The 22,447-nt window shown below is 36.7% G+C and overlaps 2 protein-coding genes across 4 annotated transcripts; both read right to left on the reverse strand.

Moving 5' to 3' along the window:
• Positions 1–6,043: 6,043 nt before the first annotated feature.
• LOC142978942 (omega-amidase NIT2-A) lies at positions 6,044–10,782 on the reverse strand. 3 transcript variants are annotated; one of them, XM_076123591.1, is made up of 6 exons: positions 10,664–10,782; positions 9,554–9,700; positions 8,490–8,674; positions 7,951–8,119; positions 6,866–7,099; positions 6,044–6,251 (listed from the first exon to the last, which is right to left on the reverse strand). In XM_076123591.1, the coding sequence occupies exons 1-6, from the start codon at positions 10,671–10,673 to the stop codon at positions 6,148–6,150; spliced, it is 849 nt and encodes a 282-aa protein (XP_075979706.1). In that variant the 5' UTR covers positions 10,674–10,782; the 3' UTR covers positions 6,044–6,147. The 3 variants fall into 3 exon arrangements, with proteins under 3 accessions (XP_075979706.1, XP_075979704.1, XP_075979705.1); XM_076123589.1 differs by having other exon boundaries at positions 10,550–10,687; XM_076123590.1 differs by lacking the exon at positions 10,664–10,782 and adding an exon at positions 10,090–10,362.
• A 405-nt stretch (positions 10,783–11,187) lies between these two features.
• LOC142978957 (uncharacterized) lies at positions 11,188–21,725 on the reverse strand. Its single transcript, XM_076123615.1, has 13 exons — positions 21,333–21,725; positions 20,870–21,004; positions 20,181–20,516; positions 19,424–19,624; positions 18,893–19,030; positions 18,333–18,460; positions 17,864–17,938; positions 16,830–16,962; positions 15,991–16,118; positions 15,428–15,569; positions 14,835–14,954; positions 13,132–13,329; positions 11,188–12,438 (listed from the first exon to the last, which is right to left on the reverse strand). Exons 1-13 carry the CDS (start codon positions 21,438–21,440, stop codon positions 12,265–12,267), a joined length of 2,016 nt encoding a protein of 671 aa, XP_075979730.1. The 5' UTR covers positions 21,441–21,725; the 3' UTR covers positions 11,188–12,264.
• Between the last annotated feature and the right edge of the window lie 722 nt (positions 21,726–22,447).

The following is a 22,447-nucleotide window of genomic DNA, read 5'->3' on the forward strand; positions in this document are numbered from 1 at the left end:
TAATGTAATAACTGAATCTCATTCCCCTTGGAGTGCCCCTGTACATCTAGTCCCTAAAAAATTAGACGCTTCAGGTGAACAAAAATACCGAATGGTAATAGATTACAGACGTTTAAACGAAATTACGGTCGATGATAAGTATCCTCTCCCAAATATTACAGATCTTTTTGACAAATTAGGTAAAGCTACGTATTTTACTACGCTAGATCTTGCTAGTGGCTATCACCAAATAGAAGTAGAGCCTTCTGATAGACAGAAAACAGCCTTTACAACCCAATCTGGTCACTATGAATTTAAGAGAATGCCCTTTGGTTTAAAGACAGCTCCAGCTACATTTCAACGAGCTATGGACAATGTTCTTAAAGGACTACAAGGAATGCATTGTCTAGTCTATTTAGATGACATCCTAGTCTTTTCTAATAGCTTACAAAATCACATAGAAAAGCTCAGAAAAATATTCGACAGACTTAGACAGACAAACTTAAAAGTTACATTAGATAAGTGCGAGTTCTTAAGAAAAGAAGTACTTTACTTAGGACACACTCTTTCTAAAGATGGACTCAAACCGAACCAAGATAAAATTAAAGCAGTTTTAAATTTCCCTATTCCTAAAACTCCCACGGAGATAAAAAGCTTTTTAGGTTTAATAGGCTATTACCGTAAATTCATCAAAGATTTCTCTAAGATCACACAACCTCTCACAAATTGTTTAAAGAAAGGTAGAAAAATCGTACATACTCAGGAATTCGTAAACGCATTCGAAAAATGTAAAGAAATATTAACAAATGCCCCACTTTTACAATTCCCTGATTTTAGTAAACCATTTTTATTGACAACTGACGCATCAAACTACGCAGTAGGAGCAGTATTGTCACAAGGCCCAATTGGTAGCGATAAACCAATAGCATACGCAAGTCGAACATTAAATGACGCCGAAACGCGCTATAGTACTATTGAAAAGGAACTACTTGCAATAGTTTGGGCATGCAAACATTTCAGACCTTATTTATATGGTAAAAAATTCATTATACTTAGTGATCATAGACCTTTAGTTTGGTTACACACGTTTAAAGAACCAGGCAGTCGTTTAACTCGATGGAGATTAAGACTAGATGAGTATGATTATGATATTAAATACAAACCAGGTAAACAAAACGGAAACGCTGACGCACTTTCGCGTATTAAAATAAACGCGATTGATAAAGATAATATGTCAACCCAAGTAAATTCCCCCGATACAATAGTTATTTCGGACGATGAGGAAATAAGATCAAGAAAATCGACATATTCTATACCATCTGTCGACAGCCAAACTGTCACAGCATCCGAAAAGGACAACTCAACACTTGCTACAGTACATTCTGAAGAGAATACCGACTCTTCCGACTTACCGATATTAGACGAAGCAATCGATACAAAACCAAACCAAATACTTATATATACATGGAATAGAAATGAACTAACTGTTAAAGATCTATCGCGCGACAAACAGAAAATATTAGAAGTCCACATGCCAATAGATAATTTAGAAATAATTAAACAATTTCTTAAAGAATACATTAGACCTAAAATCAAACATTTTATTTACTTTGAAGACCATAGACATCGCGAGTCGTTTACAAATATTATAACACAATTGTTTAAAAAGGACTCAATTAAAATATTCGAATGCACTAAGCGTGTAGTTTACGTCGAAGACGAGAATGAACAACGTCAGATTGTATTGAAATACCATAAAGGTAAGACATGTCACAGAGGCATTAAAGAGACAATAGCACATCTCAAGAGAACTTACTACTGGAATAACCTGCACGAAACAGTCGCAAGCATCATAAATTCATGCGAACCGTGTAAACTCATGAAATACGACAGAAAACCCATTAAACCCGAACTTCAATTAACTCAAACGCAATCAAAACCTTTCGAAGAGATATTTATAGATATATTTTCAATCGAAAACACTTACTTTTTAACAATTATCGATGCATTCAGTAAATTAGGACAAGCCTTCGAAATCTCAAGCAGAAATACACCGGAAATAATTAGAGCGCTAATTAAATATTTCTCGTTTTACGGAATACCACAACGCATTAGCTCAGATCCCGGAACGGAATTTAATAATAACCTATTGAAGGAAATGTTATCATTCTACAAAATAGACTTACATATAGGAACACCCCATAATCCAAATTCCATGGGTTTAGTTGAAAGATTCCATTCAACAATCACGGAAATATACAGACTAGCTAAGTACGAACGGAAGGTAACAGACGCAGCATCCGTCATGACTTACGCTATTATCTCATACAACCAATCTATACACTCTTCAACAGGTCTTACACCTTTCGAAATAGTCTTCGGACATACCGAATCATCGGACGCATTTAACGTAGACTTTAATAAACAATATATACAACAATTAGTTCAAGAACACGCGAAACGCACAAAATATTTATATAAATATCTAACTGACAAAATGATCGACTCTAAAACTAAAATAAAGGAAAAACGTGGTGGTGAGACAAAATTCAACATCAAGAAAGGAGATAAAGTTTATGTAAAAGGCGTTAATATTAGGCGCAGTAAAGATAAACCTCGATACCAGAAAGCAACAATTACGGGCGAAATAAATCGCAACACTGTCCCAGTAAAAACTAAAAACAGAGACACTAAGGTCGCTATTAAAGACATAAAACGTCCTTCACAGGTACATCCTGTCAATGATGACACTAATAATCCAAGGCCGGGCCCTTCAACTTCAACCGATTGAAGACAACCCAGGTATACTTCCTGTGAAAGAAGGCCAAGCATCAGTAAGCTTTTATAATTGGGATATAATTAAAATATTAGACTTAGAATTGATTTGCACTAATTTAGACTATAATATTAATAAATATGATGAAATTAAATCATATATGATAGATAAGTTAAATAATATATATAATTTAGATGGTAGTATTATCGACGCCGAGCTCCAAGTTCAATACATAATGAATCTTACGCTAGAAAAGTATAACCAACTTATTCCAAATATTAGAATGAAAAGAGGTTTAATTAACCCGATTGGTTCTATAATTAAAGCAATCACTGGTAACTTAGATAATCAGGATGCCATTAGATATGATCAATTAATAAATAACATCCAAAACAAACAAAATACGATCATAAATAAGGTGACTTTAATATCTAAGATGATTGACACCTTTGTCAATACAACAAATTCCACCAGAAATAATTTCATTATATTAGAAAAAACAATTGAAGAGATTCAGGAAATTCTTAACAGAACACAATATCAAAGGAGCAAGGAACTTATTATAAATACTTTTAATTTACTTATACATAATTTTCAAATTTTATTAATTAGATTAGACGAAGTCGAGACAGCAGTCGCTTTTAGTAAAATAAATATTTTACATCAATCTTTATTGACTACCAATGAATTGTATAATTTACTAAGAAAAATAGAAAAAACAGATAAAGTTATATTCCCTGTAACTATAGATAATTTAATTAAGATAGAAAATAGTATAGACATTAAAGCATATGTAAAGGGCAAACGATTAACTTTTATCATGTCAGTACCAATGGTTCAGTCGGACACCTATAACTATTTTTCCCTACACCCTTTTCCTATGTATAACCCAAAGCTAAATTTAACTTTCCTTATAACTCCTAAACATTCCTACATCCTTGCGAAGGGATTGAAAACCGTACCATTATCTCAACCTTGTAAGGAGATAGACCAAGGAAAATTCTTATGTCATGAAGATTATATGTCTGTACAAAATGAAGATAAATGCATCGAAGATTTGATGAAATTCTCTACACAAATAACGTCGTGTGCACCAATACCAGTCGAATCTTCCGACGTAAAGATCAAAGCTTTACAACCAGACTCCTGGATAATCTACACCGGAGTTCATACACTGCTAACAGAATATTGTGAAAACGATATAAGCCAACATAACATTATCGGCACATATATCATAACATTGGACAACGATTGTAGAATCGAAGTTGGGAAGATAACGCTGAAGAAACAAACACGTCTTCAGGTAGCATCAGTAACGTTCCGCAGTATGCCGAGCATCCACCTGCCCAACATAGTTCCTCCAAAGGAAACAATGCAGCGCAAGGCGATTAACTTGGATCAAGTAAATATGGAAAACTTGCAGTTTCTTTCCCACGCATTAAAAAGTGAAGTGATAACAAGTGAAAAGCCAATAGACATAGTGAATATACACAGTGTTAGTCTAGGAACTATATTAATCTATGTAATCCTAGTTATAATATTTCTTGTTCTTGTATACCGTTACAGAGGCAAAATTATGTGTAATCAAAATCATCATCCTAAATTTAACAAAAATTTAAATGACGATTTTGAACTTAAGGAGGGAAGAGTTATGCATCCTGCTAGGCCTCTACAAACAATAGCAATAGGTTAGAGAACAATAATCAATGGGTTAGAGTTACGGTGTCAAATGCTAGTTGGTCAATTACTGTAACTTTAATGAGCGCCAAAACTATAACCATTTGATTAACGATTACTTGTTCACTGTTAAGACCATTTATGAATACCATGATTGTATGTATCACGCCATAGCGGATACCACGTGACTAAAACCACATGTATAAAAGCTTTGTCATTTGTACCATAATCCAGTTCTGTTCCTGTAATTGTCTCGGCTTGATGCTCTGCGAGCACACCTTTATTTTAATTAAAATAAATATATTTTTTTTTAATAAAGTGCTGTCCATTAATTTGACTACCTATATCTACTTGGCAAAGTCAGCATAAAAATGTAGCGAACGTAATAAAAAAAATAAAAATCTGTCGTTGCCAAATAGGTTTAAAAGAAAAGAGTATATTGTAAAATCTAGACTGGTAAAATAATATTAAATATTTCTGGTAGGTTATTAATTGACGCTAGAGCTACGAAGGCTTTCTGAAAATTTGACACGGTCCGTTGACTTGTGCTGCTGATTGTACCTACCTAATAAATAACTATCAACAATTGCTTTGTTTACTAAATTATTTGATTGATTATGTTTTACAACCTTTGATAACCGAAATTGCTATCCATGCTAATATTAAGAACTTGTAGAGTTTGTTTCTTTGTTTGTTTGTTTGGTTAAACGCGGTAATCTCAGGAACTACTGATGCGATTTAAAAAAATATTTGAGTGTTGGATAGCCTATTTATTGAGGAAGTCTAAAGGCTGCGGGCTGTAGTAACGAAGTTTTACAAATACTTGAAACTGAACTCAACAAAAACTAGGTACCTACATCTCAAATCATACTTCAAAACTATAGTACCTACCTAGCTAGTAAAAAATACAATCAAAATAACTTATTTCATAAGAAAATAATGAAAAAATGGGTTTATCTGTATTTTTTACAGTTATCTGCCACAATGGAAATGATTGGACGTTTTTTCATTTGTATACCTACAATAAGTAAGCGTTATTTTTACCTATTTGTTATAAATACGTAAGTATTTGCGTAAATGATAAGAATATATTATTATCATTTATACCTACAAATTGACATGTGTAAAAATAACCAATACCTACTGTATTGAAGTAGTTTTAGTTGGGTACCTCATATTAAAGTGGGCGTCCGAAACTTTATACATCAGAAGTTAGACACGTGGTACAGAGTACAGACGCGTGCAAAATTCAGTAATTAAAATTTTGCGAGATTTATATTCTTTTGTTCTTAATAACCTTCCATTTTTTAAATAAAAAAAGGCACGGTAGAAGCTAATTAAACATTAAATTAGGGTTAAAAAGAGTTCTAGGATTTAAGGATCTCCTTTAAAATGTGCCATCACAGCTGCTTACAAACGTAAATAATAATAATATTAATACAATACCAACTTGATTTTAAAATTCATAAGCAAAGGAAAGCTTGATAAATGCTTATACCAATAAGTAAACTACAGTCAAAGATTTTTAATCATTGCTGTTCACATGAATTCGAATTTTCCGGATCCGTTTTAAAGAAAAGCATTAAACCGTTTTGTCAAAAAAAAACTGTGAAATCTTTATAAAATAATTTTATTGCCATAAAAATGTGACTCCATAACCAACAAAATAATAAAAAATACAATAATATTTGTTGTACATTTTGGTATTGTTACAATTAGTTGCTACATTCGTTTGTTTTGTCTACTGTGTCGTAGATGTCCGTTCTTCTTTGACTTCTTATTGGTATTTGACTTCTTACTTCTGCTACTGTGTTTAGATCTGAAAGAAGAATAGTAAGAGTATTTGATTCTTAGTATAGCAGTACGAAATGTTTATTGGTAAAGAGATGACGAGAAGAGATGCCATCGATTTTATCGACGTCAACTAATCAATTCTACCAACCTACAAGCACACAAACTTAGATTTTTTGCTCTGACAACACATTGCTATTATCTCGAATTCAAAATTCTTAAGAACCTAACCCTTCCCTCGTTCGGGACTGGTGACCCTTGCCCACATACACTAATTGCCCCATAGGGCAATCAGTGGTTAAAAAAGGAAAATGATTTCGGAAAGAAAAATAAACTCTCGACACAGGCATTTAGTTATCTTATCTAAATAGCAACAGCATTTTGCCAAAGTACTCAAAAGAAAAACAGCAAGATACGTTTTCAGTAACTTTATATCAGGGGTTCCCAACCTTTTCTTAGTCCAGGACCACTTTTATATTATTCTTGTTAGCAGGGACCACTATGTAAGTATAGTAAAAATCAAGTGTAATATTATCGCCCTGCAAATTAATAATTTGTAATCATTCGCGGACCATATTTTGACTTCCACGGACCACCGGTGGTCTGCGGACCACAGGTGGGGAACCACTGCTTTATACTAACCAACACACTCAACGAGCGTATCAGGCTTGTCTTCAAGACTGGCCACGACCTTCCCCCACGGGTCCACCAGCATGGTGTGTCCCCAGGCCACGTACTCCGCGGTGGTGTCCCGCGCGGGGCTCACGAGCGCCACCCACAGTTGCAGGTCGTTGGCCCGCGCGCGGCCCATCAGCTCCCAGTGGCGGGGACCCGTTGTCATGTTGAATGCGCCAGGGTAGATTAGAAGCGAACATCCTGGATATTCGTAATATAAGTAGTGATAGTTAAAACAGTTATTAAAAGGGGAGTGAATCTATAGGGCCTCAGTGCCGCGTTGGTATCGGACCCGGGAAATAGCAAGGAGCTCGCCCCCTATAACATTGGTAATGGCGAAACGTGAGCGTATTTCATATAGCTCTGCCTACACTTTCGACATACTATTTATGTATGTAATATGGAGAATATCACAAGTAATTATAGCTCCATCTATCGGAGCGTGGCGTAAAACATTTATTAAGAGTCCAGTCACTCTGTACTCTTTGATATAGCATAGAATATTTCATTAAATATTACATTATAAAAAAATAAATGACAATAATAAAATTATAGAAAATAGTTTGTATATTCCGCGCACGCTAAGGTTCTCTATTATTAACTGAATAAAGCCTTGGCATGCAATATTTATCTTAATAATAATTAAAATTAATAATTATTTATATTTTCAACATTAAATAGCCGCATACAGGCCACGGGTAGCTGCATAAGTCTGTGGGTCAAAGTTGAAATTCTGAATTTTTACACCTCTTCCAGTCGCGTACGTTGCAAACATGACTACTAAGTTGTTAAACTATAGTGAGATGATCTATCCGATCGATTCCGGCAATGGCGACCATTTCGTCTCTTCATCAGATGGCTTAAATAGCCAGTTTTAGCCAGAAAAGTCATTATCTCTCCCATATAGATATAAACAATGGCAAAAGGTGCGCGAGCCTTTAATTGGTCGTGTTCTGTGTCGAGATCTACTTTGCGTTTTTTTTCGAGACAAAAAAGTAAACAGTTTTTAAAGCAAATTTTGAAAAAAAAATCTTAAATGAGTACTCTCTTACCTTTTCTAGCCATAACAGTAGCCATCTCATAGAACCTCAGATCGTAGCAGATGCCGATCCCTATGGTAACCCCGCAGTAATCAAACGTGGTTACTTTGTTACCCGCCGATAGTACTTCCGACTCCTTGAAAGTTATCTTGCCGGGAATGTCTATGTCGAATAGATGCATCTGTAAAGTGATAAATGAGTTTATGAAAATAGAACGTGATATCTTCCTTGGCTAAGTATCAGTTTATCCAATTTTTTTGATGTGATAATTAATTTGCAGAGCTTGTGTAGGTCATACTGTATTCTGGCACAACAAAAAAATATGAAAACATATTTTATAAGTAAGCCACATTCATGAGTGACAGACATCTCTCTCTCAGGGAATCTCCTCTTTTTCATATAACATTATATCTACAGTCAGATAAGTATTATTTAGTTTAGTTCAGCCAGCATGAATTAATACTTATTTTCAATGTGTTGGACCAGTTTTGTAATAGTTCCAGTTAGAAGTACTTATTGAGCATAATAAAAGCTTTTCATGCAAACCTCACCTTTCTATGTTGTGCAATCAAGTCGCCATTACTATTCCACACAGTACAAGTGTTGAACAGCTGATTGCCACATCTCTCTGGCACGGTTCCGCCCACCACACACACTGACGCATCAGCTGCTGCCTTTGATAGGGCCCTGAATGTTTCACCCGTCGGCACTTGCTCTGCATACTCGTTGAAGTATTCTGAAATTGCAGATAAATTCATTTATAGTATTGCTGTGATCACCTATTATTTATCAAGAATTCATTTTAAAATTAAATAAACTTAATCGTCTGAGAGTAAATTGAAGTCATGCAAGGTCCCCAAACTGCACTTGCCCAGCGTTGTGGGCTCAAGGTCAAACCCCTCTCTTGTTTGAGAGGAGACCCATACCCAGCAGTGGGTCGGTAATGTGTTAAAGTTCTATTGAATCAATAATATGTAATAATATATATCAGCTCAGCCTTTCTTCCAAGCTATGTTGGAGTCGGCTTCCAGTCTCACCGGATGCAGCTGAATATCAGTGTTTTACATGGAGCGACTGCCTATCTGACCTCCGCAACCCAGTTACCTGGGATAACACGATACCCTTCGGTAAGACTGGTTGTCAGACTTTCAAGCTTCTGACTACTGTTAACGACTGTCAAAGATCTTCGAAAATGACAGCCGGGACCCACAATTTAACGTGCCTTCCGAAACACGGAGGAACTCGATATGTATAAGATGGTCACCCATCCACAAATCAACCTCGGCAAGCATGGCTTAACCTCAGAGATCGATCCGCGCGGCTGTTGTTAACTAAGCCACGAGCTCCTCCTCCAATAATATGTAATAATATGAAGATGCAAAACATAGTCTTATTAGCAGTGAAAATTGTAAAGGTTACAATACTTTATTTATCATCTGAAGTTTGATCGAGATACATCAATTGTCAATATGAGCAGGTGTATTATAGTCAAATTAGACTAGAGTATAATATAGTTTCAGTAGTCTCACTAATTACAGTTAATAAACTAAAGTTCATTTAGAACCTTAAAAAATAAGTTATTAGTGATATAAACTAGTTAAGGGAAATTACTTACTGGTTCCATAGGGAGAATTGAAACATTCTGGTAAGGCAACAAGTTGTGCTCCTCTTTCCTTGGCTTTGTGGATTTCTTTGACAGCTGCAGCAATATTCTTACCCTTGTCCGGACCTACTGCTAACTGGACCAGAGCTACTTTCAAACCTAAAGAAAATAATCATTAATATGGTAACTTTAAGTAGAAGATATAATAAATATATAATTAGATTTTTATAGTAATTTTAGTAGGTCTGGTAAATCATCTTATTCAATATCTAGAAATCCTCAACAAAACTGTATACACAGTTTAACTGTGGAAACAAGGTGGCATAATAATTAATTATCTATTGTTCTTATGGCCTTTCAGCAAATTATGTAATGAGTAGGTATGTCCCATCTATATCACTGACTGGTTACATTCAACAAAATTATGTGACAATAAGATAATGACCTAAAACATTATAAACCATAGTGTAGAATTATACTTAATACAATGTACAAACAAGGCAAGAATCGTATTTTTAGATAAAAATAATTATTTATACAAATGTTACCTTTAACTGAAAACATTGTGTCCACAAAAGTTATCAAACCAGTTAGAACTAAACACAAATGTGCACAAATGTTTTAAAATATTTCTACCCAATACAGAGATCGAGTTAAAAGCAGAATATTAGGCACTATGAGATAATGTCTTTGCCATAAAACAAACAAAACTATGCAAGACTGATAAGGCCTGACTGCCTTTGTAAATAATAATATAAGGTTATCATGAACAATTTCTTATAAATATACATAAGATCGAAACTGGTTGCTCACTGACTTGAAGTTAGTAAAAAGTTCGTGCAACTTTTACGAAATAACAATATTTTGATTACTTTTTCTAACATAACCTCATGCATCAAACAATATATACTTGAATACGTTAGTAATAGCTTTCTAGGGTTATTAAGCATCCAAAACAAACATTCTACCACCAATTTAGATAGTATAAAACCATTATTTATACTGTACCACCGGTAATTAATATAGGTTTTGACAAAAATCGCGGGTGAGCCGCGTCAATCGATGAAACAGACATTGTTCTGAACACAAACACTCAGTTTTAAGTACATCTGTACTGATTACCTTTGATCATCGTTAGTTATGTTTTACACAGTTTCTATTGTAATTTTATCAAAGGAAATAGAACCACAACAAGATAGGAAATATTTGACATTTGTGTGACAATCAGCTGACCGATTGACAGCGCCGGCAATGACGTTCCTTTTCGCCGGGTACAGACAAATTTAATAATCTTTTATTTTTTTATTCAGTCAGCTTTTTGGAGAACCACGAGACGAGAGATACGTTTAGAAATTGTGGTTTTTAAATGTTTAATTTTTGTAAGACCCTTCTAAGGGACGCACCGATAAGTATAGGCTGCGTAAAAGCATTCCCCATAAGGCACTTGTCCCACCGCCGACGATGAACGAGTAACGAGTTGGCGTGCCGCGGGAGCGAGTGCGTAGTTGTTTAGATTTCGCGTATGTATTGACTCTAATTTTCTCGGGAATCTACCCCGAGGCCTTTTGAAAAGCCTGTTAAATCACTGTAGTTTCTTCCACACCCTTGCATAATATTATTCAATAAAACAAAAAATATTACACGAAACGATTTTATTCCTATAAAGCACAATACATGAATACATTTCACAGTCTCTTTACTGTACTTATTTATTACATAAAATATTGCTATTAACTATTCTAAGATTGCATTCTAATTGCACTGTCAAGTTATCACAAGATAATATTTATTTAAATTCAGTCGATATTATTTACAAGTAGGTATTTCAATTTCATTTCAATATAGAGTAATACTAGACCTTTTTCTATTTATTTTCAAGTAAGTCAAGTGCTATGAAAGTTTGTAATATATAACATTAGCCAATAACTTAACTACACAAAAAAAACTATTAAAAAAAATCAAATATGGCCATGGTTCAGAGTATACAATATTCTATAGACAATATTGTTACATTTCATTAACTTAAATTGTTATATAATACGATGGGTTGATCCCTATTGCTCAAGACTCGATGCGAGTCATTTACCTATAACCTAACAATAATACCTAACTACAATCTTATTCATAAAGCGAAAACTTACGTCGTTGTCATTTCTATCAACTAAAATTTATCACGACCAGCGGCGAAATAAGACTTTTGTCTATCCTTTATAACTGACTAAAATGTAGATAGTAAGGCCAGTCATAAATTGTCGCATGATTAACGTTAACGTTAAAATAAAAGCAGTTGGCGGGTATACAATACAGAAATAGTTATAAAATAAAGTTAAACATCTAACGAAATGCGATTTTTTATAACTATACTAATATTATTGAAATTTGTTCTCTGGAACTAGCTAGCCTAGACTAGCTTTCGTGGCAAGTCACACTACGACATTATTGCAAATCGTGGGTCAATTTCTCATGTGGAACCAAATGTAGTGAAACTTTTTTTTATTTTTGTTTATTTAGCCTGTATCTATGTCCCACTGCTGAGCAAAGGCATCTCCCCTGAGTTTCCAGTCCCCTATAATTTTATTTAGTCTCCGTTATTCGTAGGTTTCAAAAGAACTCGCAGAGTTGCCTTTTAAAAATTAAAACCTGTTCGTAATTAGCTTAGAACCACCAGCCAGCAACACCGCCCAAAGAGGCAGTGTGAGCCAAACCACCAGCCAGTAATTATCTTAGAATATAAAGGGTGGTTGTGCGTCCTTGTCGCCGGGCTTGTTCCTGCGGCGACTGACGTAGGGCGCGGGGTGCTTGAGGTGCACGGTGCTCACGTGCAGCTTGCGACTGTTGGACTGGGAGAACGCCTTGCCGCACACCTCGCACTCGTACGGTTTCAGACCTGTGTGACACTGGAAACAAAAACAACATATTAGAGAGTTTTTAAACTATAGCACAATACATAACGGGTACTATGGCCAATGATTTCTTTTAGGTTTATGATACCTTAATTACTTGACGTTTCGACCAAATTATACTATCTGAGTCTACTCGTGGCTAGGAACCGTTGTGGAACTTACTATTAAAATATTAGAGAACTGCAACTGCCTATCTGGTTTCGTATTCGACTCTGGTCCCACGGGACAGTTCGAGTGACTTTGTTACATTAAAAATTACTCTATCTACAATTCTGCTACTGCCAAAAATTTCTATCCACTTTATAGTTGTACGGGGGATTTCTAAGAAGGATTGACTTCAGGTAGGTGGCTAGTGGAAAAACATTAACCAAATCCCTGGACAGCATGTTTTTGAGTAAAAAAACATTCTGTACCGACAGCACGTAACGTAATAAGGGCAAAAGAAATAAAAGATGTTAAATGAATATTTAATGCTCAAAACTGCGTGAAGGTCCTCGCGGTCCCATATAAAATTGTTTTGCCTTGGACTAGTAACATTGCATAATAATCCGATCCCGGCAATGGGCACCGTTGCGGTCCCACGGACGTAAGCAAGTACGTATTCACGAAACAGCGAGCATCTGTTATATACAGTTTCAGGCCTAAAGAGGGAGATTTTCTACACTTTATAATGGTATGAATACATACTCGGAAGTGCCTGGTGAGCGCTCCCTTGTTCTTGAAGGCCTTGAAGCAGACGGAGCAGGGGTAGGGCCGCGAGTCGCTGTGAGTCTTCTGATGCACCTGCAGGTTGGTGCGGTTGAAGAACGCCTTGTCGCACTGCGAGCATTTGTACGCTTTCTCCTCGGAATGTGTGCGTTTGTGGTATACTAGGAACGCGTTACCCTGGGTAAAGTATTAATGTTAGTATATCAACAGACTACCTCGATATGCGATCGCGGTTGTCACTCCCGCATAGGCCTTTTAAGTCACGGACGAAGATGTTCCCTCATTATAAATATTCCTTTTTCTGACGCCACCTGAATCATCTGCAATAGATGGACACAGGCCAAGGATGATAATGCCTCGATAGTGTATCGACTACCATGCAGAGGTCCCGGGTTCGAATACTGGACTTCCTACTGGTCGTGTCGGTTATCCGTCCCACGGGCCTATTAAGGTAACATTCGGTTCTTAGCGACCGCGACCGCGTCGCGCGACCCACTGCTTAGTATGGATTTATATGGAGTACTAAATCTAGCGACCGCGACGCGCGACCGGTGGGCGTGGCTAGAGAGCAGCGTGGCGACAGCGACTCGGTCGCATCGGAGGCAGTGCCGTCACGCGACGCAGGCGAGAAGCACATCAAAATGGCGGCATTTTCACCGAACGAGGCCGAGAAGTTAATAGAATTAGTTATTAAAAACCCACCTTTATATGATGTAAGGCTCGCATCTTATAAATAATCCTCATTCTTTTTTCTGGAGGCATAGATAATAGCATAATAAGAATATCATCATCTTCTTCATCCTCCAATAGCTGCTGTATAACTTTTTTCCTAGCTGCGGAATAATTGTCCGCCATATCGTACTGCACTAGAACACAACCGTCACCCGTTAAAACTGCGGGAAGAGTGACGATGTCGCCGTCGCTGAAATCCGAAAGCTAGGGTCGCCTCGCGACAGGCGACCATGGTCGCGGGTGGCGGTCGCGCGTCGCGGTCGCTAAGTACCGAATGCTACCTTTAGAGTAAGAGTATAGTGTGTACCCATGTATTGTGCACACACTAAGACGATAGACAAAGTCCTGCACATTTCGCTGATAACGTAACCATTACCAACAGAATTTCTTTGGGGCGGTCGATAATGCGAATTTCGGATTCAAGTCCCGGGAAGGACCAATAAGTTGTGACCCTATTATGGGACTGAGAAAATAAATATATCAGCTTAGCCTTTCTTCCAAGCTATGTTGGAGTCGGCTTCCAGTCTCACCGGATGCAGTTGAATATCAGTGTTTTACATGGAGTGACTGCCTATCTGACCTCCGCAACCCAGTAACCTGGGATAACACGATACCCTTCGGTAAGACTGGTTGTCGACCGTAACTGTAACGACCGTCAAAGATCTTCGAAAATGACAGCCGGGACCCACAATTTAACGTGTCTTCCGAAACACGGAGAAACTCGATATGTATAAGACGGTCAGCCATCCACAAATCAACTTCGGCAAGCATGGCTTAACCTCAGAGATTGATTCGCGCGGCTGTTGTTAACTAAGCCACGAGCTTCTCTGAGAAAATAGGGAGATACACTCTCTGCTACTACTTAGCTGATTTCAGCGAAATTGCCCACCTTATTCCCAAATTGGCTAGGAGGTAATTTTTCATCAATTTAAATAATTAACAATACTTACCCTAAAACTCTTGCCGCAAACATCACATATATAATTCTTCTGCACGGGATACTTCTTGTCAGGATGGGCGCGCCGGTAGTGAGCCCAGTGTTCACGACCGTTCGGGATCTCTTCCGAACACTATGGAAATGACTGCTAGTTATCTAACTTCCTCAATCACAATAATATAGTATAGTATAGTAGTATATATAGTATTAAAATTACGACGTAGTTCGTTCGTCGTAATTTTAATCATAGGTTTAACAATACACATAGTCACATTGCAAAGATGCGGCAGATCACATCCAGTGAGAACGAGAAAGTCAGATAAAATGGCATGGTGCAGTTTGCACGTTTGTAATGGCCCCATTTACAGATTGCTACGACTTATATAGTATCGGTAGAAAGAAAAAGTTTAAGGTTTTGGACTTTCTGTAGTGTACTTCTTGTAAATTTAAGCTAGTTTATAGGGTACCACAGTCAACAAGTACTCTTAGAACTTCGCCATATCTGTTCGTACATCCGTTTGTCACACTGCACACAGCATAGTTTTAATACTCGAGTTCTTACTTATATCTCATCTTGAGCAGGTATTAATCAAAGACAATACTCACATGTTCACACTTGGCAGGGAAGTGCATATTGGATGGTTTCTTGCCATAGTTCTTGGGTCTTTTCCGCGCATGCTCCTTGCGATGATGTAGTCTCAACTCTTCCGCATGCTTGAACGTCTCGCCGCATGTCCGACATCCGTTGCTAAAGCATACAAATGTTAGTATAAATTAAAGATTGTTTAGTTTCGTAAGTGTCCACTAGATGTATTCAAACAATAGCGGTAGTAGAAATCAAACATTTTAACAAAATCAAACGTTTTACATAGTGCAGAGGGCATTCATAGATACGTACATACTAATATCACGTTTGTTATACACAAAGGTGTAGGCAGAGTCCCATGCAAGAAGTCAAGTCTGTTGCCACATACCGGGGGAGGGCACGTTAGCAAACTCTGGGTCAAGAGATCAATAGTAAGTAATTTATCTAGCCCGGGCATCGAACCCAAGACCTTAAAATTGGCAGTCGAATACATTACCGACCGTGTCACAGAGGGATTATAAAGTTTCAAAGATACTACAATAATTACAGTGTTCAATTGAAACGGAACTTTATTCCAACTTACATAGTCTTTGTATTCCCGCTGTGCTTGGTAGACATGACCATGTGACGTTTGAAGGCTTCGGAGGATATAAACTTGACGTCACAGTCTTTGCAGTACGGACCTTCAGCTGGCAGGTTCTCGCCTTTCGCCTGTACAAAAAAAAGTGTGATAGATCTATACTAATATTATAAAGCTGAAGAGTTTGTTTGTCTGATTGATTGTTTGTTTATTTGAACGCGCTAATCTCAGGATCTACTGGTCCGATTTGAAAAATTCTTTCGGTGTTAGATAGGCCATTTATCGAGGAAGGCTATAGGCTATATAACATCACGCTACGGCCATTAGGAGCGGAGTAGCAACGAAAAATGTTACAAAAACGGGGAAAATTCTGACCTCTGATTCTCTTCGGTGACGCAAGCGAAGTTGCGCGGGTCAGCTAGTTAGTTATAAGACTTCACTACATTCTGACAACTAGGTAGAGAGTTCGTAGGCAAGTTGCGCGGGTCGTGGAGGCATACAAAATTCTAGTTTTAGAACGCCATTTAGGTACCCGCAGACCTTTTACCTTTTCGCAACGACTACTTTTTTGGTTATACACCTAAACCTCAATTTTACTATTGATCAATCGTACGTTGCAGGGCTCTCTACTAAGTGCTCAAATTATAGCAAAACACATTTTTAGCAGTCACCACTTCTCTATCGTAGGTCATAGCGTAATGTTATAGCCATGTTCCTAAATGCGGCTAACATTAAAAAACGAGTTATTCAAATACATCGAGGAGATACAGCGATTCGCGCGTTTAAAAAATCAAACCGACATACTCTTCAATTTAGATGAGCTAAGAAATTACAGCACTTACCATGATATCCTTGTGCATCATAGTTTTGTGCATGGCGAGTCCGAGCTTGCTGACGTACGAGTACCCGCAGAGTCCGCAGATGAACTCCGACGGGTGCTTGATGCGGATGTGGCTCATGTACGATGTCCAAACGCTAAGGAACAATACAAATAATATAAGACCGACACTAAGAAACAATACAAATAATACAAGACCTTCAATCATCAGCCTAGCCTTTGTCCAACTATGTTGGAGTCGGCTTCCAGTCTCACAGGATGCAGCTGAATATTAGTATTTTACATGGAGCGACTGCCTATCGGACCTCCACAACCCAGTTTCGTACACATACCTTTCGGTAAGACTGGTAGTCAGACTATCAAGCTTCTGACTACTGTTAACGGCTGTAAAAATCTCTGTAAAGACACTGTCTTTATACAGCCCGGACCCACAATATAACGCTCCTTCCGAAACACAGAGAAGCTCGGAATTTCTAAGATGGTCACCTATTTAAACAACCTCGGCAAATATAATATCTAAGAAAAAAAAATCTTTGTACTCACGCGCGCACGTATACGTACACGTTTGAAAACGGGCATGGAGGCGTTTAAACGTTCAAACGAAGTCTTGTGTAACGGTTAGTTTTTATAGAAGCAAAGCTGGGCAGGGCGGAGTATAGTTGATCAACCAATGACAGTGCTCGAAATGAGATTATTAAGAGAAATTGGGATTGTCTTTAAATTATCTATACTAATATTATAAAGCTGAAGAGTTTGTTTGTTTGATTGTTTGTTTGTTTATTTGTTTGTTTGTTTGTTTGAACGCGCTAATTTCAGGATCTACTGGTCCGATTTAAAAAAATCTTTCAGTGTTAGATAGCCCATTTATCGAGGAAGGATATATGCTATATAACATCACGCTACGGTCATTAGGAGCGGAGAAGCAACGAAAAATGTTACAAAAACGGGGAAAATTTTGACTCATTCTCTTAGGTGACGCAAGCAAAGTTGCGCGGGTCAGCTAGTTGACTATATTCTTATGTTTGATAAAACACTTACGTGAATATATCGTCACAGTGATGACATTTGTATGTGACGCCTTTATGCCAGCCTTGATGCTGTTTCGCTTGAGTCCTGAACAAAATACACGAAAGTTACAAAATATTCCTATACGAAAGACAAAAATTAGTTTCTTCGCTGTTACTAATATTATAAAGCTGAAAAATTTGTTTGTTTGTTTGTTTGTTTGAATGCGCTAATCTCAGGAACTACTGGTCCGATTTGAAAAAATATTTCAGTATTAGATAGGACATTTATCGAGGCTGTAGGTCATATATCATCACACTGCGACCAATAGGAGCAGAGTACCAGTAAGAAATGTTAGAAAAACGGGGAAAGTGTTGACCCATTTTCTTATGTGAGGCAAGCGAAGTTGCGCGAGTCAACTAGTTTCTTATACACACATCATTTCAAAAGTATTTTTTTATGTATGTATGTAAAAATGTACACATTATATGTATTTACTCACGTGTTAGAAGATATGTACGGGCATGATTTGCAAGCGTATTTCTTCTCATGGTTGGCCGCGTGCTTGTGTAGCGCACGCTTAGTCTTGAACCTGAATTTGCACACTGCACACTCTATGTCGCCTGCACTCTGTACATAAAAACAGCAATTATATCACCACAATAATTTAAATATTTAGTAAGGTATCAGAAAATTAAAACATAAATATCTGTTTTATGGAACGAATAAAATGTGACCTCTCAAAAAAATAGCTGACAATCTTCTTTTCCCAAAAAAATATCTGATAGTGCATACCGCCAAGTATTTTGAAGAACTGATTTTTTCTTTGATTTGTAAGTTACGACTGTTGGTCCAAAAATGGCCCTGCAAAAAGTTTTGGAGCAAGGCAGGTGATAGTTTCCCTAAAATTTTTAGAAAAAATTCCTTGTTTATCTTCAAAATTTCACTGGCTATGGATTAAATCCTGTGGCTAGCCGAATTGATAAGCTGAGAAATTATCCATCACTATCAAAAATCCTGCCCACCTCTTAATCTAAAACGATTACAGTATAGGTATCTTACCGGTGAATGTTTACTGAGGTGATGTTTCCACGCGAGAGTATCCACGAACCCCTTGTAGCACAGCTCGCATTGAAACGGAGAGTTCAAGTAGTTGGCCGACTCCTTGCGCTTCTGTATCTCTTCCATTTGTTCCTCCAACTAATACATCAATAAATCATAGCTTGTTTTTACAATTATTATGTAATGTGTGTACCTGTCACCTACTGATAACAACTAGGACCGAATTTTTACGTACCTACTCTACGAAGCAGAAAGACGCTCAATTCATAAACCACTAAGCGATCACGGAATGACCGCGCCAAGGGTTGCTTAACTCACAAGACCCAAACATGGTATAATAAGCTACGCTCGACGCGTCTACCGTCAGAAATAAACCGACCCTTAAGCAAAATGAAATTAAACTGTGAAAAAATCTTACCTATATTTCATGTTTTTTTTTATAAATTGATTTCATTCTAGTCGTTGCAAGACACTTATTAATCCAAACTACTTTACACAAGCAAGATTTTTTTAATAGATTTGTATACTTACAGTTAAATTAATAACATTAATAAATTCTTCAAGGTCCGTGATAGAATCCAGAAACGTCTTGGAGCTATGTTTAGGTTTTAATTTAGACTTTATTTTAGGCTTCGGATTGAGGTTCGGTATATAAGTATTCGAGTTCTTCTTAGGCCTACCTCGTTTCCTTGGTTCTGGTTCTACAATAGTTACCGGTAATTCTTCTGTGGGCTGAAAAATCAAGAAAATATTATTTACAACATTTTGATATCCTACTAATATTATAAAAGCGAAAGTTTGTGAGTATGTATGTATGGATGTTTGTTACCCTTTCACGCAAATACTACTGAATCAATTACGATGAAATTTGGTATGTAGGTAGCTGAAGATCCAGATTAACACATAGGCTACTTTTTATCCCGGAGTTCTCGAGGGATCAAGATCTACACGGAAAGGATTTCCACGCGGACGAAGTCGCGGGCGGCCTCTAGTTTCTAATAAAACTAATATATGCTACCTGTGAAATCAACTTGTCATTAAAGGTTTAGTGAGAACAGATTTTTTTTAACATTCCTTGTGTGAATGAAGTTCAGCCTATGGGGGGTTTAGTCAAACCTCACTCCATCTCATTTTACCAGGAAAGGGTAATGTCAATAAAAAAGTCTGTAGCAACATAAGGTGATAAACAGCCAGTGCCTTATTGAATTTAACAAAGATTATCAAAAACCTAAATCAAATCTCGCAACTCAGTTATTCTACTATAAAAACTTTTAAGACAATTACTTACTTCTATCTCCACTTCTATATCAAGCATTGGATTCGCAACCGTCTCTTCTGCCTTCTTCTTCTTATGAGAAGACAACGGTTCATCATCCTCATCATCACTTGAGTAAATCCTCTCCGGTGTTAATTCAAATTCTTCCTTTATATCATCTATGTCTATAGAGGTCTCAATTACGGGATCTTCTATACCGGGTTCTTCTTTAGCTATTATGATGTCTTCCGGTTCTTCATATTGAACAGGTTGTTCGGGTACAGAGAATGGTGTTACAGTATATGTTGCCAGATTTGAAAATAGTTCAAGATCTTGTCGGTCTATTAGTTTTAAATCTGTTGGATCTATCTGTAATATCAAGAACATGTTTTACTTATAGATTATCATTATTCAGGGTAGAAAAAAAAATTGGCCATGTAAAAGTACTTTAAGTGTTGAAGTTAACTTAATGCACTGAAATAAAATATACTTTTATTTCCAAAATGAAATATGTACAGTTGTTATCAATGATTTTGATAACTGACTGAATTAACTGGGAATTTAACCAGAAAAAGCCTTTCAATGTAGTTTTGTCCAGAAAAAGCTCTTTGCTTCCAGTTGTTTTAAAAAATATATAATTATTTAATTAATATTGACTTATGAACATTTATTTAATTTAATGATAATTTTGGATTATTAGGAAAAAGTTATGTTAGTCTTACCTTTCCAGTGCAATCGATTAACCCATAAAGTACTGCCTGACTTTTGACACACTTTTGTTTGAAACTGTAAAACTTTTTCAGAAGTGCAGCACACTCATAGCAGGCCAAAGGTGGACAATTCAGAATAGTCAATAGCTGAAAAAAAATGTATTTTTAATCAAAAGAATCTATGTGCTGGAACTTTATAAAATATTTTGTGACTTTATTAGTTATCCATAAAAAATGTTAACATATTATATTCTTTGTAATTAATTTGTATTTTTATTAATTAACTAAGTTGTTTTAGTTCTGTGATTCAGCTCTGAACTCGAGTTGTGCAAATTATACAGCCATAGCTACATAAATATTTTTTATGAAGTTAGGAAATAAAAAATAAAAAAGTCTTTATTTACATAATAGAGTTATTCATAAATAAAATCATAAATAACGCTAGAAGAATAATACCGAAGTATTTAAAACTTACATTACTCCCAGTTACGGGCTCAAGGTAATAATTTATGGGATGCGACTGCAAGTCGTGCATCCTTACATCCGTTACAAGACAAATACGACACACTTTCACCTCCTCCATGTTATAAAAATTAAAATTTTCACATAAATGTAAAAAATAAATTGAATTTCATAGGTTCGCGCTACTCGATAGACCTATAAAATATTAGAACTTCTACACAGAATAATAAACTATCCGTGTTACGCTAAACGACATATCTATACTCTTACGAAATACAATTGCTGCGCCAAAATAATTAAAATATTGCGAATTTCATTTTACGATCACTGGATAAGTGTTTGTAATTGGATTTTGCTTAGAAAAATACTCATAGAATGTCTAATTCTACGAAAGACGCCAACTATGCTGCCATATTTGTTGTTGACATGAAAAGCGTTTTGTTCGTGTACAATAAAAATAAAAAACCTTATGTATTAACAATTATTTATTTTACTATACATAATATTCTAGTGACTTTTACTCAGGACTAATATTACTGCTTATATTAGAAATATTTTTCTTTGCGTTCACAAAGTGACGCGTTTAGTTTCTAATATTATAAACCTTTACGATGAATATAGCGCCATCTAGGAGAAACACCCTTAACCCTTAAGTTAGAACGCCCTTCAATGAATGAACTGCGAGTCGCAGGTTCGATTTTCTAAGGGTCAGCGCAGACCGAGAAGAGCGCAGCGGAGAGGATTTTTTTAACGCACTTGAAAATCAACTTTAAATTAATTAATATAAAGTGCATAATTGCTTGAACCTGACAAAAAATGCTCGCGCGTCCTCGAGGATGCGCGGGTATCCCCGCGCATACTCGAGGACGCGCGAGCATCGTACGAAAAATTTCAATGTTGTTACTGAGTTTAAAGAGAGAGAACGTCATTTTTATTCTTCTTCAGTCAAAAGAGCAATTAGGCCCAGCGCAGACAGACCGGAATAATCCTCGCGCGGTCTCGAGCATTTTCTTTACGGCTCGCGGATGCTCGAGCATGCTCGCGACTGCTCGAGCCTGCGCGAGGAAAACTTTCTAGGTTACCATTCTTCATTAAACAGGCCAGTTTTCGTGAAAATTCGTCAACGAT

Source organism: Anticarsia gemmatalis, chromosome 15, assembly GCF_050436995.1.
Source record: "Anticarsia gemmatalis isolate Benzon Research Colony breed Stoneville strain chromosome 15, ilAntGemm2 primary, whole genome shotgun sequence".
In the NCBI taxonomy this organism is placed as follows: Eukaryota; Metazoa; Arthropoda; class Insecta; order Lepidoptera; family Erebidae; genus Anticarsia; species Anticarsia gemmatalis.

Coding starts and splice junctions, on each gene's coding strand:
- LOC142978942 (XM_076123589.1), bottom strand. CDS start 10,616: ATGTCTGTTTCATCGATTGACGCGGCTCACCCGCGATTTTTGTCAAAA. Junction 8,675..9,553: donor CAATTCTCCCTATGGAACCA/GTAAGTAATTTC, acceptor CTGCAATTTCAG/AATACTTCAACGAGTATGCA. Junction 7,100..7,950: donor TACTGTTATGGCTAGAAAAG/GTAAGAGAGTAC, acceptor ACGAATATCCAG/GATGTTCGCTTCTAATCTAC.
- LOC142978957 (XM_076123615.1), bottom strand. CDS start 21,440: ATGGAGGAGGTGAAAGTGTGTCGTATTTGTCTTGTAACGGATGTAAGG. Junction 19,031..19,423: donor TTAATGTTATTAATTTAACT/GTAAGTATACAA, acceptor TTGATGTATTAG/TTGGAGGAACAAATGGAAGA. Junction 16,119..16,829: donor TGATGCACAAGGATATCATG/GTAAGTGCTGTA, acceptor TTTTTTGTACAG/GCGAAAGGCGAGAACCTGCC.